The sequence below is a fragment of the Topomyia yanbarensis genome, chromosome 1, assembly GCF_030247195.1.
Source record: "Topomyia yanbarensis strain Yona2022 chromosome 1, ASM3024719v1, whole genome shotgun sequence".
Taxonomy (NCBI): domain Eukaryota; kingdom Metazoa; phylum Arthropoda; class Insecta; order Diptera; family Culicidae; genus Topomyia; species Topomyia yanbarensis.
The window spans coordinates 208,964,997-208,986,091 of NC_080670.1; the positions used below are offsets into that span (position 1 = coordinate 208,964,997).

A 21,095-nucleotide genomic window follows, 5' to 3' on the forward strand; every position below is an offset into this window, starting at 1 on the left:
AATATTTGGAATATTTGGAATATTTGGAATATTTGGAATATTTGGAATATTTGGAATATTTGGAATATTTGGAATATTTGGAATATTTGGAATATTTGGAAAATATGGAAAATATGGAAAATTTGAAAAATATGGAAAATTTGAAAAATATGGAAAATTTGAAAAATATGGAAAATTTTGAAAATTTGGAAAATTTTGAAAATTTGAAAAATTTGGAAAATTTGAAAAATTTGGAAAATTTGGAAAATTTGGAAAATTTGGAAAATTTGGAAAATTTGGAAAATTTGGAAAATTTGGAAAATTTGGAAAATTTGGAAAATTTGGAAAATTTGGAAAATTTGGAAAATTTGGAAAATTTGGAAAATTTGGAAAATTTGGAAAATTTGAAAAATATGAAAAATTCAAAAATTTAAAAAATTTGAAAAATTTGAAAAATTTGGAAAATTTGGAAAATTTGGAAAATTTGGAAAATTTGGAAAATTTGGAAAATTTGGAAAATTTAGAAAATTTGGAAAATTTGGAATGTTTGGAAAATTTGGATTATTTGGAAAATTTGGATAATTTAAAAAATTCGGAAAATTTCGAAAATTTGAAAATTTTTAAAAATTTGAAAAATTTGGAAAATTTGAAAAATTTGGAAAATTTGGAAAATTTGGAAAATTTGGAAAATTTGAAAAATTTGAAAAATTTGAAAAATTTGGAAAATTTGAAAAATTTGGAAAATTTGGAAAATTTAGAAAATTTAGAACATTTGGAAAATTTAGAAAATTTGGAAAATTTAGAAAATTTGGATAATTTAGAAAATTTGGAATATTTGAAAAATTTGGAGAATTTGAAAAATTTGGAAAATTTGAAAAATTTGGAAAATATGGAAAATTTGGAAAATTTGGAAAATTTGAATAATTTGAAATATTTGGATAATTTAGAAAATTTTTATCCTTGGTTCTTTGTCCCGTTTCTTTATGTTTTTGCCATTTGTCCTGTTTTTCCCTGATTCTTCTTTCTGTTATATCGTTTCTCCTATATTCTATTTTCCTTGCTTTCATTCTTCCTTTCATTTTGCTTTTTTTTTTGTTTTTTCCTCCTTTAATTTTCCTGTGTCTCTTTTCATAATTTTTATTTTGTGACCTCACTTTCTTCTTTTTTCCTTTCTCTCCATTATTTCCTTTTACATTTTTGTTTTTTATTTCCCGTTATTAGTTTTTTCATTCTTCTTTCACCATATTTTCCATTCTTTTATTCTTCTGTCTTTTTTTCATTCCTCTTTTTGCCTTTTTTCTGTTATTTTTACTGAGCTTTCGCTTTTCATTTCTTTCAGCCCATTTTCCATTAAACTTTTTCCTGTCTTCCTTATTTTCATTTATCCTTTTTCCACTTTTCCCTTTTTTCTTTATTCTCTTTTCAACTGTTTGACTGTTTTTTTGGTTTCTCCTTTTTTGATTTTCCTTTTTCTTTTTCTTTCCTTTTCCCTATTTCTGTGTTCCTCTTTTCCTCTTTACCATTTTTGGCCATCCTTCCATTGTTCCTTTATATTTTTTTTTCCTTTTTTGCATATTTAGTTTTTCCTTTTACACTTTTTCCTTTTTTTCTTCTTTCGGTTTTTCTTTTTTTTCACTCCCTCTTTCACTTGTGTTCCATCTGTCCTTTCTTACTTTGTTCCCTTTTTAAATTTTTTTTCGTGATTTTTTCTTCATTACTTTTTTCTTTCTATCCTTTCTTCCTTCTTCCCCTTTTTTCTAATTCCCTTTTTATTTACGGTTCTCCTGCTTTCATTTTTTCTTTTTACCTTTTTACCTTACTTTCTTTATTTTTTTTATTCGTCCATTGTTTTCATTTATTTTGTTTCGTTCTCTCCTTGTTTCGTTTTTGTTTATTTCTTTTTACTAATTTTCCTTTTTTTTACCTTTCTTCATTTTTCCTGTTCGCCTGTTTTCTTTTTCGTTTCTTCTTATTCTATTTTGCTATTCCGTTCTTTCTTTTATTTTGATATTTTTCACTATTTCCCCTTTTCCTTTTTCCAATTTATGTATTTCTATCTTTCCTTCCTCCTTTTCGTATTTTTTCGTTTTCTCTTATTTGCATTTCTTACTTTTTTCTTTTTTATTCGATTTAATTTTTTTTCCATTTTTTATTTCCTTTTCCCCCTTTGTTTTTTACCGTTTTTTTTCTTTTCCTTTCGAACGTTTTCCTTCATTCCTTTTGTTTCTTTCTTCATTTTTGCCCATTTTTCCGTCTCTATATTTTTATCTTCTTTCAATTCATTATTCCTTTTTTCTTCTATTTTCCATTTTTCCTTTGAAAACCTTTGTTCTTTTACTATTTTTTTTCCTTTTCCCCTTCTTCCATTTTCCCCTGTTTTCCTTTTTCGCTTTTACCTGTTTCCGTTTTCGGCTCACCTGCTTTCCTGTTTCCTTATTTCCTGTTTTCCAGCAATCCTTCTGTTTCCTTTTGGGCCTTTTTCCATATTCTTTTTTCTCTATTTTCAACTTTTTTTTTCTTTTTGTCTTTTTCTTTCATTATTTTTCCCTTATTTTCGTTTTTTTACCTCTTCACATATATCCCGTTTTCCTACTTTCCCTTTTTTCCTTTTCCATTTTCTTTAACCTCTTTCCTTTCGTTTCTACTTATTTTTGCAATTTTTCTTTTCCCCCTCGTTTATTATTTCTGCCTTGTAAAATGTTTCTTATTCCTTTGTTCATTTTCTATTTTTTTTAAATTTTTTCTTTCCTTCCTTTTCTGCTTTTTTCGTTTTCGTTTTATCGTTCTTTTTCCATTTGCATTTTCAATTTTCAATTACCCTTTTTCCATTTTCCATTGATTCTGATTTTCATGGAGACTGTTTCTGGTTCAGGGTTCCGTTTAGCGATTCTGATTCCTATTTGTTGACTCTGATTTTGGTTTGTTTTTCTGGAACCAGATTTTGGATCTTTGATTCTGGATTCTGATCCTAATTTCTTATTTGGGACTCCGTTTCTGGAATCTAATCTGCCATTCTGAATCCGGATTCAGGAAACGGTTTCTCGGTTCTGATGCTGGATTTCGATTTGGGGCTCTCATTGAAATGAGAATAAAGTATAGAAAATGGTACTTATTGATGAATTCCCTTTTAATATCCCAACGACTCAACTTTCGGTTCTTTTTGGTAAGATCTCTGTAATTTTCGTATGTATGTAAGTGGTCATTTCTGAAGATACTTTTAGCAATTCCTTCCAGTATTCTTTCTTGGGTACTTTAAGGGAGCTTAAATTTCAAGAAGATTTCCTTTAATTTCTGAAGCAATGCGCTTGAAAATTTTTGTGGCATCTTTAAAAATCCGTCAATCATACCTTCAGTGAATTCCGAAGGATGCTTCTTTAATTTGTGGGAATATTTAACCTGTTTATTGCTCAAAAAACTTCTCGAGATCACTGGTGTACCAAAAGGTACTGAATTGGCACTCCTAGAGGAATATCGTTAAAATTTCTAGAAAAATCTCCCTCAGAAAGCTACCTGAACTTGGTTGTGTCTTACAGTAGTAAAATTTTCCTAAAATAGGAAAAACTTTCAAATTTTTATGTTAAATTTTAGATGAGTTTATTATAACATTTCGGAGGCAATCCCATTGAAATTCTAAGGAATTCGCCTAGAAACCGTTTCTGTTCCTTGACGCGGTTTCTCTGTTTCCATCATTGTTGGAAGTCTCACAATAATTAATATACGGATCGTTTAAAGTCGAATATTGAGTCTAATAAGAACCACAGGGATCCACAATAGATCTCGTAGTGGTGGTCCACTGGTCGTAGTGGTTCGTCTCTTACAACAAAAATATAGAGTCATCTAGTCAGCCGGAAAATCAACCGACTGAACTGTATCCATGGCAACCGTCAGTCATAAGTCCAGTAAAGTGTTAAACGCAATAAACCCTAAAGCAAATCACTCACCCTTCGGGGTCAACTTGAAGATATTGCGCAGTCCGAGCAGGTTGATGTTCTGCTCCACCTTGCAGGATTTCCTCAGATGGTGGATCATATAGTAGATGTGATCGGTCTTGTAACCACACGGGACACAGGTCAGCATCAGATGCTGCTGTCCCGGTCGGAGTAGCAGACCTCCACCACCACTGCCAGCACTTCCCGGACGATTTTCTACAAAAACATAACAAAACCGAATTCAGTTCCGGAACCTAGTCGGCCGTAGCCGTATCGTACCTTCACCTTTCATGCAATGTTGCTGCTGCAAATTCAGCGGACTGAGTGAACCTCCGCCTCCGGTGGTGGTATTCTTTTCGCTGGAGATAAGCAGCAAATAGTCGAAACAGATCCGCCGGAAAATGTGCTTCTCCGACAGACTGTGGATGCCGATTTTCTCCAACGAAGTCGTGTAGTAGTTACAGCAGTTGCACTTGATCTGCACATTGTCCGGATGGGGTTGACATCCTGTAGAAAAAAAATATCATTAATCTGTACTTCGCCGAATCGTCGAATCTACCCGAACCTTCATTATCGATCCCATTGCTAGTGCCAAACTCCCGCTCGACCAGTTCGGTCTTCGGTTCCAGCAGCAGCGACAGCGGAGAACGCGAAATTTCACCAATGCTTGGCATTTCTTCGTACGGAAATTTCGATTCCTCCGCGAGTGGGAAGATGAGGGATAACTTCTTGTACAACTCGCTACCGCAAAACTGTCGCAACTTTCCGATCGCCTTGTCCCGTCCCTCGAGCAGATGAATCATCAGATCAAGTCGCTTCAGATGAGCCTCCGTTTTCAGGTGACGTTCAAGGTCGTGCTTGTCCGCGGTTTGTGACCGGAAGCCACACAGTAGACACTCGCAGCTAGCCGCCGCGATCACGATCGTATCCATTGCAATGTTCGACGTGAGGCGATCCTTGATCACGTGTTTCTTCAGCTCCTCCAGATTGTTGGTGTCGAAGTCCGAACAGATCAGACAGGTGTAGTAAGTCGATGGGTCCAGTGTGATTCTGATCGGAGGTTCGAAGTGGAGTGGGTTCTTGTCTTCGTCTAGCTGGTAGAACTCGCCGGCTGCTAGCCGGTCGGTATCGCTACTGGCCGAGAAGGGAGACGGGTTGTTGAGGAAGAGGGACTCCGGGGTGGGTGTGCTGTTGGCGGTGCTGCTGCTGATCGGCGGGGTTGGATCGATGGGAGCGAACGGAGAGGATGGGATCGAGAGAGGTTTAAGGGTACTGTTGCTGTAGTCTTCCACCCGGCTGCTTAGAGACGACGATTCGTCCTTGAGGGCGTTCAGGTTCAGGGCGCTCAGATAGTCGAGGTTTTCTGCGGCGGCGGAGGAGGACATACTTTGAAGGTTCTTCAGTTGGCTGTAGCTGGATTGGAGCGAGTTGAGATTGCTGATATGTTTCTCGCTGGTCATGTGGATCCGGAGGTTTCGCGCGATGTTGGTGTCGTAGTTGCAGATGTCGCACTTGAAGAAGGATTTTGGCCGGTTGGAGTCGTAGCTGCTGGGTTGGGATTCTTTGGGAGACGGGGCTAGTTTGGTGGTTAGCGAGAGTGGCGAGGTGGCTTGCATGTACTGGTTGCGAGATGTGTTAACCTTCTCCGTAGCCTGAAGGGTCGCAAGATTCAGGAAGTTCTGATTACCCTTGTTCATCATACCGTTCAGATCTTGCATGTTATTCAGATGCTTGTCGCTTTGCATGTGAATAGACAGGTTACCCTTGGTGGTGGTAGAATAGTTACAGATGTCGCAACGGTACGGTTTGTAGCCGCAGGTGTACGATTCACCCCGGGCGAGTCGCGGATGTTGTTGACCGGCGAGACAATAGCTACAGGCCGTCTCCCCGTCCGGATGCTTCTCTCGCATGTGAATCTCCAACGTTTCCTGGTACTTGTAGTGCCAGTTACACTGAGGACATTTCAACGTTTTACAGGAATTCCTGGTGGAAATGTTTGGCGCGAAGTTACTGTTACGGAACGCAGCCGACGCTTCAGTCTCTAGTTTCTTAACGCTTATCTGATGCTCGCTCTTCAGTTCTTCCTTCAGGTCTAGTACCTCCGGTCGGAAGTTGTTTGCCGCCATCAGCTGCTTGTAGAGATCCATTGCATTGTACTTTTTGGCCATTTGAAAATCGCTAGATCCATCGACGCCTGACCCCGTGACGGCTGCGGCCTTTGCGGCGGCCGCAGCCAACGGGTTGGTGTTCATCAACTCCAGGAACTTGTTCTGCTTGTTGTACAGATTCTCCGCGGCTGACAGCATTTTCTGTTGGGTTAGAAAATCCGTCAACAGTTTCCCGCTGGCAGCGTTCTTCTCCTCCTGGGCTGCTGCTACTGCGGCAGCTGCCGCCGCGGCCGCTACACTTTCGTTCATGGCGTTGCTGTACTTCTCGGCGGCTAGCTTCCAACTCGCCTGCAGTTTGTTGTCCATGTCGTAGAGCATACTGCTGGGTGTGAGTTTTGGAAAGCCACCCTCGAAGCTGATGGAACCGGGGCTTTTCTCCGGCGATGTGACAGATGACGGATGTTGTTCCACCTGTTGTTGTTGTTGTTGCTGCTGAGGTGACAGCTGTTGACTTCCTCCTCCTCCTACGGCGCTGCTAAGACCATGACTGATACTACTCTTGAACCGCTCCTCACCACTATCCATCGACGACTTAATGCTAGGGTTGCTGCTGCTGCTATTGGCTGAAGATTTCTCTTCGAAAGGAACCAGAAAGTAAAACTGCCTCTCCGTGTTGGTCTGGATGATGGCACTGCTGTAGTTCTTCTCGAGCAACATCCGCTCGTAGTCGTTCAGCGTCAGGCTGTGCTCCATCTTGGCGTGGGCGATGAAGGACCGGCACGTACCGAAGCTAAGCTTACAGCTGAAGCACATCAGAATCGCCTTGAGGCCAGCTTGTGTCGACGCGGCCGGCGGTGAGCTAAGATTGTGGATCTGTTCGTCCACGGAATCTCGCCCACCGTCACCGCCAAGTGGCGACGAGGAACAGTCCGATGAGGATGATGCCTTGTGACTACCGCTTCCACCGCCATTACTGCTGCTACTACTACCGCTGTTGCCCTCCTTGCTGAACGAGACAATTCGGAAGGAGTGAGTGCGAGGATTCGAATTGTTGTCGTTCTTAGGAGAAGCCGCCGGATCGATGATGCAGGTGTTGTCCTGGCAGATGATACGCCCCCGAAACCGTTCCACCTCTTTCTGATACTCGGGCAGGGACGGAACGACGGATGTGGAAGCGGCTGCTCCGCTGAAAGGCGTCACCGAGGATGTCGTTCCGGTGCCGGCTATCAGTGGGAGGGCTCCTGTGAAAGCGGATGATGTGAGCGTCGTCGTCGTCATCGTTGTCTGAGGCGTCATCTGAGGTGTCATCTGGGGCGTCTTCAGGGTGCTGTGCGAGGCAGTCGATTTGGTGGATGTGCGCTTCTGGATGGACGAAGAATTACTTCTGGATTGTGGTTTGGGAGATCGAAATGGGGAACCAACCTTGTTGTTTTCGGCGAGAAGCTGAATGATGCGCCTGTTGTCCACCGGCTTCGACAGCAGCTTGAAGATGGCTCTGGTGAGCGAATCGTTCGGTACTGGGCCGATTGTGTCGTTGCATAGCTTCAGTATTCGCGATTCCCTGTGTTTCAGATAGAACTGGATTTTGGTGGAGAATTTTGCGTTCTTGCGAGAAGCCATTGTTTGTTTGTGTGTGTGTGTGTGTGTGTGTGTGTGTGGTTTTTTGAGTGTGTGTGTGGGGTGTTTGATTTTTGCGAGTTACGTGTTAGTTTACAAATTTGTTAATTTAATTTAATATATAATAATTTTTGTTTGTTTTAAAATTTAATTATAGTTAAAATTAATTTATAAATAATGCGAGGTTTATGATTTTGTAAAACTTTTTCTAAAGTTTAAATCTTAAAATGTATTTTTTCTCGTAATTTCATTATAGCTAGGTGTGTTTGTTTCATCGAACGGGATATCTGTAAAAATGAAAGAATAGAAAGAAAGAACAACGAGGCACGACAGCCGCCATTAGCATTATGGTTCTGTAAGCTTGTCGGGGAAACACCGCTTGAGTATGCAGCCAAAGCTTGTTACTATTCGTTCTCGGCGATGATGGTGGTGACCACGCGTCTCCACTTCAGAACCATTAGCAGCCATTTTTTCATGGTTCCGAGGGAGGTCACCGATTAACCTGAAAATTTTCATTTTTGGAATAAAGAAAGAACCTGGGACTGCAGCTAGCAGAACTAATCTGTTCAAATTTGAATAACCGAATTCACATCAGTTTCGCAAATTTGCACAATACAGCCAACAAGTAGAGTTCCTGGTTTCAATTAGAAATTTTGTTGTTTACTTTAATTTATTTATTTACCCTTAAAAGAGAATAGATTTCATTTTTGGAATGAGCCGCTAGGCCTTTGTCATTCTGAAAAGGGTCATTGGAAAGTTGATGGAGCTAACACCTACTATGTTCCGGGACAAAATTGTTTACATAGGATGACAGATGACACACAGAAACCTTTTTTCGCTAATGCCTTTGTCGGACCATGGCATTTCGACAAACGGAAAAATCAGTTTTAGATCCGAATATTTTAACTGCGTGCAACCAACAGGTAAGGTATTTGATTTCAGTTAGACAAACCGTCATATATAACAAATAACAAACCTAAAACTCGCAAACGTAATTGTTTCATATGCAGATCTTAAATTCGTTTCCTGGTCGTTAATTATTATATTTAACATTGACACTGCACCTAGCAGAACTAAACTGTTCAAATTTGAATAACCGAACACACATCAGTTTCGCAAATTTGAACAATACAGCCAACAAGTAGAGTTCCTGGTTTCGATTAGAAATTTTGTTGTCATTTACCCTTGATAGAGAATAGATTTCCTTTTTGGAATGAGCCGCCAAGCCTTTGTCATTTTGAAAAGGGTCATTGGAAAGTTGGTGGAGCTAACACCTACTACGTTCCGAGACAAAATTGTTTACATAGGATGACAGACCCAAAACAGAAATCTTTTTTCCAAAATACCTTTACCGGACCGTGGGATTTGGACAAATGTGTTTTCAGATCCGAATATTTTAACTGCGTGCAACCAACAGGTAGAGTATTTGACTTCAGTTATACAAATCGTCATATATAACCAATTGTAAACCTAAAACTCGCAAACAAAATTGTTTCATGGTTTCATTGGCAGGAAAATCTGGTAGATCTTAAATCCGTTTCCCGCTCGTTGATTTTGATGTTTAACATTGACACTTTTTTCCGAAGCAGCGGCTAACGATGGATTCTGATGCTTAGCGGATGCTTCGATAAAACAACTGTTTCCAGGAAGCTTCCTTATTGCATAGGAAAATCTTTTCATGGAGTTGGAATGTACCGGCTGTCATTCTGGAATGGGTAATCGGAAAAGCAGTAGAGCTAACACCTACTACGTTTCGAGACTAAGTTGTTTGCATGGGATGATCAGACCTGTTGCTGTCGACAAGTGAAATTTCGCTACAGATCCTAGTATTTTAATTGCGTTCAGTAAACAAGTCTCCATTTGTAGCAGTTTTCGGCTAAGCATTTGTAAGATTTATTACAAAACTCACAAAATCCGTCCTCAGGTCATTACACCTCATAGTAAAATTTTTGTTGTGTCGGCTTTTAAAATCTGGTGAGTGGCAGATTCATGTGGCGCGAGTCGGTAAGCATAAAGCGATCGAACGAATTGTCGAAATAGGAGCTACCGGTGATTGGTGGAATAATTGGGTGTACGACTATCCGGAGCAGTAAATCAAGTAAATCGCGCAATCTACACAACTATATTTTATTGAAACAATTCTAGCTCGAATGACCGGTTATATTTAAACTAAACGGTACGTTAACGATAGCGATAATTTCAAGATTACAGACTGCACTACACGACCGCATCTACCGTCTTCGTTGAGAGCGGCTAACGACTGATTCCGATCAAGCGGGTGGATCAATAAATACCTGTTTTCTATGTGCTTTTTTATTTCATAAGAAAATTCGTTTTCATGTTTTGGTTTTTTCCCTGTCTGAATACGATCGGTTTATAGCGGTCATTCGAAGACGGTATAGCTAACACCTACTACGTCTCCAGTCTTAGTTGTTTGCTTCAAACAACCAGACCGGATCCAGAAGTTTTTTTACAGCAACTGCAACTGGAAATTAAGATTTCTACAAATATCCGAATATTTTAAAGTTCTGCTTTCGGCTTACAAGTTGAGCACCTGCTTTCGAATGAAAGCTTAGTCTAAAATTTACAAAAATTGAGTAATATCGATTGGCTTTTAGACTAAATTCAGGCTTTCATAGTCTAGCTTTTACAAGCACAAAAATGTCAACCAATATACTTGTCACTGTACTCCTACTGCACTGTGAACCTTCGATTTCACAGTTTTTTTATTACGATTATAGAGGTTTTAACCTTAAGGTCATTCGCCTCTTCGGGTTAGAAAAATCTCTTATGAAAAATTTCTTACCCTATGTGCGGGGTCGGGACTCGAACCCAGGTGCGCTGCGTACAAGGCAATCGATTTACCAATACGCTACGCCCACCCCCAATTTCACAGTTCTTTACAAACAAAATGTCGTAAAAATTTGATTTATGTGCATCTGACGCCAAACTGTTTGAACGATCCATGGCAAAACAAGTGTTCAAGGAAAGCCGAAGCTCGCGTGCAACTATTTTTAATGTGCTTGATGTGATTACCGTGATGGCAAAAAGTCAGAAAAGTGCCACAGAAAAAAGAAAAAATGTGCTGCCAGGTGTCAAAAACAGAGTTGGACAAACTACACGCAAATTGGCACGACAATTTGGTATTTCAAGCTCAACTGTCCACTGCATTTTTGAAGAAAAATAACAACGAAATTTATCATAAACGTAAGCGAACATGAAAAGATACAACGAACTAACTCGAAAAAAATACAAATTTGCTACCGTACACTTCACAGTAAACACTTCGCGAATGAAAATTGTATCATTTTAGATGAGGAATAGTATTTTCCATATTTTCGCGTCATAAATTAAGTGCAAACGATGGCTATTACACTGACAACATTGAACAAAGCTGTGTAGTATCCGGCGGACTGAAATCTCTCGAAGTAGTTTCTGTTCCCATGTCGTAAAATCAACTAACAACAGATGTGGCTGTGGTCCATTAGGAGGTTGATAACAGTCAGTTATCTTTCTCCTCCCTCACAACCTGCAGAGAAGAGGTGTTAGATATAACTCTCTGCTCTGACTGTATTACGTAAGAGTTGGCAAACTAGCTCGAATCCAATGATCTCGAATCGTCGTCATCTGATCATCGTCTTTGCTGATTTGAACGCCTAGATGTAGCAACCTCTTGCGGTTCTACTGTGTGACAACAATTCAGCTTTGAATAGGTGGTAGAAAAAATTGGATTTAATTGCTAGATTGTAAACTCCCACTCGTATTGAGGAAACCGTTGAATCGTGTAGATCCTTTTCAAATTTTCGGAGCATCTAAAATTGAGTCATATCAGGTTCGAATACTAGTAGTTGCGAGAAACGTGCCCCTTCCAATACCTTAAAATGGGATTTTTTTTTATTAAAATCAATGAAAAGAAGCACAACCGCAGAGGTGCTTTTTTCAACAATGCTTCGGCTCATTGTATAGGTGCTTCGAGTCTCAATACTTATCGAGCGCAAGCAAGGTTGGAGAAAGGTCACTTTTCGATTGCGCTGAAGGATGATCTGTTAAAAGATCTTCACAGGTGTCGCCTTTCAATCCCTCCTAACTAATTCCTCCCCAGTTTCATTGAGTTTGACTAGGTATGGTATTGTTTGGTTCTCTTCAGACAACGAACAAAGCTGTACCGGGTTGAAATAGAAATTGGATGAGATAAGTGAGAAGGCAGGGGACTTACATTTTATTGTCGAACCATATAGCCTTCACTAGAATAAGGTATTCCTTAACACACCGTGGAATCCCAAGAAATATTTGAATAGTACTGATGTTTTGATGAAGGTCACCGATTAACCTGAAAATTTTCCTTTTCGGGATATAGAAAGAACCTGGAACCTAACTCAGCAGAACTAAACTGTTTAAATTTGAATAACCGGACACACATCAGTTTTGCAAATTTGAACAATACAGCCATCAAGTAGAGTTCCTGGTTTCGATTAGACATTTTGTTGCGCATCTTAATTTATTTTTTTATCCTTAATAGAGAATAGATTTAATTTTTCGGAATGTATCGCCAGGTCTCTGTCATTCTAGAATGGGTCATTGGAAAGTTGATGGAGCTAACACCTACTACGTTCCGAGACTAAGTTGTTTACATAGGACGACTAGATCACACGCAAAATAAATCTATTTCATGTAGAATCATTTTCATTTTTCGAATGCATCGCTAGGTTTCTGTTATTTTATTATTTATTATTCTTATAGTTAGAACTAACACCTACCACGTTCCTACACTGAGCTTTTTGCATGGGATGATCACACTCAGAAAACTTTTTTGTATAATACAGCGGGACTTGAATACTTAGAAAAATCTTTTTCAGGTCCGAATATTTTAAATATTTTAAATCAACAAGTAGAGTATCTGGCTTCGGTTAGATAATTTGTTGCATATAAGAAAAGGAAAAAAATGTCTAAAATTCGCCAGGAAAATTGATTCGAGAATAGATTTAAACTACTTCTTCTAGACGGTAAAATCCATAGAATAATCCATTCCTATTTGTCTGATTCGGATGCTTACCGGGTGATTCGTTAAAAAACTGTTTCCAGGATGCTTTTTTATTGCAGGGAAAAATCTTTCATCAAATTTCTAAGTCATTCTGAAGTGGGTAATAAGCGAGTGATAAGAGAGTTGGTAAAGCTAACACCTACTACTCATTTGTGTGCATGGGATGACCATACACAATGCAAGAAAGGTTCTTTATAATACTACTGCCGAACGATGCAATTTTGACATATATTCGAATATTTTAATTCTGTACCTTTAGGTTTCAGTTAAAAACTTGTAAAACTGATTCTGAAACTCGTAAAAAAATGAGTGGATTTGAAATCCGTTCTCCAGTCGTTAAACCTCGTAGTCAATTCTATTCGATGGGATACACTTTTTACCCCGACTGAATATTTCAAGGAGCAACGAATTGCTAAGCTGTAGTGCAAGGACATGTTCATTTTCCTCGTTGAAAGCGACTAACGATACATTCTGATCCGGAGCGGGTGGTTCGATAAATAAGATAAATGTTTTCTTAAGGTTTTATTATTTCATAAGAAAACTGACTTATTTCAGAATGTATGGCTAGGTCACTGTCATTCTGAAATGGGTCATTGGATAATCAGTAAAGCTAACACCTACTAGGTCTCGAGATTAAGTTGCATGCCTAAAATAATATGTAGATTTTTTTTTATAATGCTGCTGCCAGATAGTTGAACTTGTTCATAATACGGATATTTTAACTGTGCACAGCCAACAAGCAGAGTACCTTGTTTCGGTTCAACGCTTGTGGAAGTTAGTCTAAAACTCCCAAAAAATGAGTAACATCTGCTTGGAAAGTTTTAGACTAAATTCTGCTGCTTCAACAAACACAAAAATGTTAACTAATGCACTTGTCACACATAACCGTACTCCTACTGCACTGCGAACCTCAAATTTCACAGTTTACAAACAAAACGTTGTACTAGCTGGTTTTACATAAATCTGTCACCAACCCCCTTTGGACGACTCAGTACAAAAGAAAATCATCACATGTTTATAGCCAATCTCGCGTCTCGATTATTTTCGATATTGAAAAGGATTTTTGTGATGGTAAAAAGCAAAGAAATAAAAAGAAATGCGGTCGCCCCCAAATATCATGTACCAGGACAATGAAAAACGTACTGTCAAGCGCCAAGATTGAATAACCAATGCGCACGAAAATTTGGAATTTCAAGTTCAACTGTCCACTGTATTTCGGCGATAAACAAACGTTATTTGTCATAAACGTAAGCGAGTACCAAAATGAACAGCGAAATAATTGAAAAAAAATCATTAATTTGTTACCGTACACTTCACCGTAAACACTTTGCGATTGGAAAATTCATCATTTTAAGTGGAAACGATGGCTATTACACTACCAACATTTAAGCAACACAAGTCGATGTAAAATAGGGTCAGCAAATCGAAATTCGAGCCAAAGGTGTTGATACATTTCTGAGAAGGGTGTTTCAGTGGCTCTGATCCAACGGTACAAAGCTAAAGTGGTCGATACATTTATTTATACCTTCCAAAATTGAAGCAATTCATCAGAAAAATATCGGGCTCGTTAAGAAATCATGTTTTGGCCGGATAATTCAAGCTGCCATTACGCGAAAAAAGGACTGATTGACTGAATACACAAAAGATACCATTTGTGCCGAAAAAGGACAATCCTCCAAACGTGCACGTCATATCGAAAATTTTTGGACTGCCATCAAACGTATGGTTTGTACGACAATTGATTTCTCGAATGAAAAAATTTAAATATTCGTTCAAAAATATTCTGCATAAAAAACAACAAATCTCATCTTACCTCTTATTGACCTATACTCATCAGCGACCCAGAGCCAGACTGTGCTTGACTAGCCGAGACATCACTCGATACCAGCCAGTTGCTTTAGGCGTTCACATATATTGTTTGAACTGTTTGGATTTAGTGTCTAACTGGCACCAATTTGGTATTAGTTTAGATATAGTCTAACTGGCAGCAAGTTGGTGTCAGTTACTGACGAGTGGAACACGAAACATTCAAATTCATTTGATTCCTGCTTCCAGTGAATTTTTACGCCAGATCGCGGAAGGAGGCTGGATGCGGTTGACAAACATTATAGCATTTCTTGTGTAGAAAAGTCCAAGGAATCGATTGCAGATTCATTGAATGACCACACGGAACGTGCGATCCCGTTTTACCGCCATTCTCCCCACATCTCGAGTTTTTTTTTATCAAACCTACCTATACATGGTACAAAATCGCCAAATTGGAAGGCTAACCGTAAGGAAGCGGATAGCTCTTACGAATAATTACCGAGGATCCAAAGACACTTGCCGTTCTCGCTGTGGAGAATAAGGCCAATGGGTAAAAGCCTGTACTGCTTATCGCCAAGCAAAACGAATCGAGGCGAGGGATGAGCATAGCGTCGATTACCTTGTACGCATTTCACCTGGGTTTGATTCCTAAAAATTCCCGAAAATGAAATTCTAAATCCTAAAAATTCTTGATAAACGCATCTGCGCCGCCCTGAACTATAGGGTCATTCGGGCTAGTGAAACTGGATCCGAGTAGTGATAAGCCACTACTTAAAAAAAGCTGCCAGAAAATTTCATTTATTCTCAAAGAAAAATATGTAATTTCCCATTGTTCTACGCATAATTGTTGCATGGCTAGTGGCACTATCCTATCGACACTAAGCATCGTTCCCGCTAGGGACTCAAACATGTGAGACCAGCGACACACCCATTTTGCTAATTGGCATTCGGCTCATATGATCTACTCGGGTAAACGACCAAGTGGCCCTTCTTGCAAAACACTGTTTGTTCAACCGATATCCGACCAAATGATGCTTGGGACGCTTCGCGCTCGACCTATGACTTCTGAAAGCCTTTCCTCAAATTGGGCCTTGGCATTCACAAAGTATCAGTGTATACTACAGGATCAAAAACCTTTAAGTTATGGCACAGAGTGGGATAGGATTCCACTATGGACACACAAAACCGCTAGCGCTCTGGGTACGTATCCTGGAGATTTGACGATTTCGAAGTAGCTTAACGAAATTGAGCATTATATTGACAACTTAGATTTTGATCTAGAACAGTTCAACCTTTTTAAAGAGGGGGAACAGTAAGGAATACAGTTTTGTAGGCTCACCTTCTGCTTGGGGATTTGAAGACAGCGTACGATTCAGTGAAACGAAACGAACGGTGACAGATAAAGAATGAGCATGGCTTTTCGAACAGGAAAACTGAAGTAAGCTTATTCGTATTATGCTGGATAACGTCAGAATAGCCGGTGAAACATTCGACTCGTTTGTGACATTCATTGAAACAGGGCGACGCACTCTTTGTAATGGGATATTTAACATGAGCGTTTTCGCTAAAATAAGTAGTTGGACTGGTAGCATATAGCTCCCAAAACGGGAACTAGTCGTTTTCTACGATTTCCCTACTCAGTCAGCGAAAATGTTAAACTACAAAAAATAATGTGCGAAATGTCCGCCATCTTAGTTTCTGCATTATCTACCTACACGCCGTAGTAATTTATCCCTGTCAATCCAATCCGACTGAAATAGACAATTATGACAATTATGTCGGGTGGGCGAAATATGATTCGAATTCAAAATCCGACGATTTTCAAGTTTCAAATGCAAATGCGATTCCAGTTGAACGTCATCCTATGGATGGACGACGTACTGAAGGCGGATTACCGGCTGATTGAAGGTGGATAGAAAACGGATTGCCGGTGGGTTGAAAGCGGATAGACTAGAAGCGCATCACCGCTGGATTGAAAGCGGAATGAAAACAAATTGCTGATTATTCCCTACTAGATTCGACTCGACTGGCCACCAAAATCGCCGACCATTGTGAGGAGACAGAGCCCCCCCCCCATGAAAAAACCTGCCTCTATCTATCGATATGTTGTCGAACAATAATAACTTTTTCACATGAGAAAGGCCAAAATCAGCGATAATAATGTAAGACAATATAAAACAGTCGTTCTTATCTTATAGACCATTGAAGTTGAAAATTACTAAACAAACCACGGGAAGGAAACATGGTTAATGGTAATAGAATGGTAAATGTCTGACCAAAATTATCCCAAGTAAAAGCATGTCCTAATTTCATCATATCTATTTTAGGGTCATAGATAGGCGAATGTGAAATGATAATATGTTGAATAGTACTGACGAAAATTGGGGCAAAAATTTTCCAACGTTTTATAGACAAATTGCAGCCTTTTTCACGCAAGAAAATCGCAATTAGATAGGGAAGCAAAAAATATCAAATTAAAACATTCACTACCGAAAAAAAAGTAAGTCACCCCACGGAAAACGATGCCGGAGAAACGGAAAATGTCTTGAAATACGGAGCAGGGGGTGAGAAAATAAATTGGAAATTTTCCAGTGCGAAAAAATTAAAGAACCTTTTCGTGTAGAAAGAATGAAAGCGAGAAAAAAAACCGAAAAGAACGGTGAGGGGTGAATTCCGATTTTTTGTGTGTTGGTATGTTTTCGCTTGTGTTGGTGTTGTAGGCTAGTATGCATATTATATAAATTATCACCAGCAGTTGCTGGAATATATTATGAGTCGAAACCGTGCAGAGGGGTGTCTTCGATCGGCGAGGCCGAAATTAGTTGGAAAGCTTGAAGATTCATCATAATTTAAATGCTTACATTTTTTACTATTTCCCTTATTTCTTAGACATACTTTTATCCAATATTTCTTTGAAAACGGATCAGTGTGCAAACGTGTTTAGATTGTTTCTTTTTATTAGTGATGGCAGTAATAAAAATTCTATTCTCACAATTTCTCATAATATGTGTCGAATGTAATGCTGATGACATTACGGGTACGAAAATACCAAAAGATCTGATGACTGATCAGTTAGAACTTTTTTTTATAAACGATTTGTTTCTAAAAGTGCTAGCAATGGAAATTTTAAAAACAAACCGTTAGCATAGAAATACAAAATAAAATGAATAAAGAAAAATGTAAATATCTGTCGATGTTTGCCTTTTTTGTTATGTTTACCTGACTAACTAGTAGTTGGAGTGTTCAATGTGCGGGGGAAATACGCATTGTTTTGTCTGAGTGAAATGTTTAAATTACATTTGAATTTGTTTATTGGACGTAAAATCAATTATTTACGGTAAATAACTACAGATGCTCGGATTTAATTTTCTTCGAACCTGGAAAATTTAAACTTAGGATAATTTGAATTGGGTCACTAAATGAAGGATAAATGTCTTCTTTGAATGTATAGAACTCAACTTCCTATATGTAACAATATTTATGTCCAACGCTTGAAACTTAAGAACGATGTTTAATTGATCTTCTAAGAAAACGTGTAAAAGTCCTTGATTGACACAATCGACCTGGGATCGATTCTAAATTCCGCACATAGGGATGGAGATTTTTCTGAAGAGAAATTTCGATCCCGATAAAAAGGCGAATGAAGCTAAAAAATTTTTCTTATCATTTTACGCGCAAAAGATGAAAAATAGCATCTTATCACTTGCGTCGGAAAATGGACCAGTGACCCAATTCATCTTGAATCCATAAATTTAAAATTAGAAATACCTCACCTAAACTCGAACCACTAAACTCGTAATCCTCGGAAAATAAAATTTTTCAAAGATAGACCATGTTTTATAATAAATTGGTTTTTAACTTTTTCTGCATATGTATTTTAATTTTCAGGTCTTCAGATATTCATTTTATATTTAGTTGCACTTTATTCATTTTGAAGGTTCCTTTCATTAAAAAAAATTCAAAAATTAATTTTCGAGCGATTTTTTTCTTTTCATTGTCTTGATTATTGTACCAGTTAGTTTTCATTTCAAAACTAAAATAGAAAAATGGCAAACATAATTAAGAAAAAAATATATAATAGTTATATAAACTTAAGTAAGAAATTGCCTGAAGGAAAATCATACATTTTGTTTGGACATCAGCAGCAAAAAGCCAGCTGAATCAGGCAGCTATCAATCTACCAGCTCGAAATAACTTCTACTGTTCATCGAACCAACAACATATCGGCCCGTTTCCGAGTGAGCAATACAATACATACATCATTTGTTAAATTTTCCTGTGGTCAGTTAAACTGTATACAATGAGTTCTATTACGACGACTTATCAGCCCCATTTTACAGTTCAACTATTGTACGAATTGGATCATTTCCACCAAAAATTTTGTACAGTAGCATAGTAAATTGAAATAAAATAAAATAGAATAAAGAATAATGACACGAAATGAAATAAGAGAAAATAAATATCATAAAGTAAAGTTAAATTAAAAATGAATTAACCCATTCATGCCCATATTGTTTATGGACAACAACGTTTTTAAACAGCTATAACTTTTGATTAAGGCAAGATTTGCTCACAAAAACAAGTAAGGCTAATAAAAATGACTATTGCCTTTCATTTGAGTACTATCAGTTGCAAGGATCAGCTCTAGAACTGAAGTTATTGCAATTAATCTGATTGGATTCCAATGGAGCAGTGCTGCCAGGGACAGTTTACGTTGACGACGCAAAATTATTTTTTTCATTTATCTTCGTTATTGTTCAATATTATTGAAAATTGATAAAATTTATCAATTTATAGTGCCTTTAGCTACGTTTTCCACGTAAGTGGACTGTTGTAAATATTCTTGGAGAATTGTATTGAGCATTGGAAGGTAAAAATTGAGCAGCCTCCAGCACTGCGAGGGAAGCACCTATCTTCATGAAAAATGGCTTTTCGTATTTCTTGACCCCACCGTTTTCAAGGAAAAATAGTTTTGAATTCCTACGAAAAAAAGTTGGGCATGAAAGGGTTAAAATAAACGAGAGTAAAATAAAGTAAAGTAACAAGGAATCAAACATAGTGAATAAAACATTATCGATGTGAAATGGAAATAAATTGAAATAGTGCGAAATAATATTAAATTAAATATCAAAATATAATTAAAAAAAATTAAACTAATAATTAAATTTTTGGTCTTTTGACTTACGTGCCAATACCTTATTTAGGACTGGTGGTATCCAACGGGGAAAAACGATCGGAAGTGGTGCGTGAAGCTAAGCAATCATGTGAAAAAAAATCCCCCCAGAGGCGAGATTCGAACTCGCAACCTTTGAGACTCCGGCCCAATGCACTAAGCCTTATGCTATCCCTGGGTATGGTGACATCCCAGAAAGAACATATGATTATCTGCAAAGCGAGAATCACACACAACGGCAGCTGATCACCCCAACACATGTGATCTATTTGATTTTGGCATTGGCTCAAACGTGATTCGATTCTAATTTTCGTTCCGATAAAATACAAATGTTTCAACATTTTCATGCAATTTATTTTGTTATACTGGTTCTTCGAAATGAAGTAAAAATATTGACACCAATGCATAGGTATGCATAAGGGCATTGTAATTTTTTTTCAATTTTCAAAGTTACCCCCCCCCCCCCCTTTTTATATTGTGACAAATGTCAAAGTAACCTCGGATGCCAAATTTTACATGATTTGGACAATTTCAGGCCCACTTCCCTTGAAGCTTTTGAAATTGGTACTATGGGACCATCCATAAATGACGTAGCATTATATGGGGGAGGGGGGAGTTTTGTATTTTGTGATGATGTGTGACGATAGGGTGGTATGAGGTCTTGTCATGCTACGTAGCTTTTTTAAAGGGGTATAACTATCATCGTTTTATTTTTTTTAATTTTTCCGGGGACAAGGGGGGGGGGTAAAGTCACCGTCAAGCTACGCAATTACCATGGGGGGGGGGGTTATTTAGAAGTTTGTGACGAAATGCTACGATGGGAGAGGGGGGTGTTAAAAATCGCCCAAAAAATGCTACGTCATTTATGGATGATCAATGGGAAAAATGGAGGAAAAGGATATTAAATGCTATAACTTTTGAAATAGCACTCAGAAAATTACAATTCATACTTCTTTTTAGAGGAAATAATCTTAGTATGTGAAGAAAGACACTTCCGTTTTTTTTGAAACGTACGGGAATGTGGCGCACCGGGCCATTTTGTCCCCAAAATCTCCTATCTTTAAAAAAAAATTCTGCTCCGTGCTGCAAATCATACATATTTTGCAGTTTTTCTTATGTGAAAAATAAGGGATTATGGGGACAAAATGATCCAGTACCCCACTTTCTTATATTTCTCGAGAAACGGAAATATCTCCATTCAAATACTAAAATTATTTTAGGTATGAATTGTAATTTTCTGAGTGCTGCTTCAAAAGTTATAGCATTATATATGGGTCATTCTACGCGAAGTGATCAAAAAAAGATGCGGATCTCAGAAACCGCTCGAAATATATTGAGATTATAAGTGTTTTTATGTGAAAATGTCTGAGGAACGCGATGGCACTAGAATTTTCAAAATTAAAATATGTGTTGAGAGGAAAATAAACTTTTAATATTTAACA

At 38.1% G+C, this 21,095-nt stretch overlaps 1 protein-coding gene across 1 annotated transcript in view; it reads right to left on the reverse strand.

The window, feature by feature from the left end:
- The window catches only part of LOC131690462 (zinc finger protein 2), a 42,960-nt gene that overhangs the window by 15,996 nt on the left and 5,869 nt on the right, over positions 1-21,095 (reverse strand). Inside the window, exons 2-5 of the mRNA XM_058976249.1 lie at positions 7,439-7,920; positions 4,474-7,378; positions 4,188-4,415; positions 3,921-4,124 (exon numbers count right to left, since the gene is read on the reverse strand). Coding sequence (XP_058832232.1) covers positions 3,921-4,124; positions 4,188-4,415; positions 4,474-7,378; positions 7,439-7,636 — 3,535 coding nt within the window. The 5' untranslated portion in view covers positions 7,637-7,920. The remainder of the gene's footprint in view (positions 1-3,920; positions 4,125-4,187; positions 4,416-4,473; positions 7,379-7,438; positions 7,921-21,095) is intronic.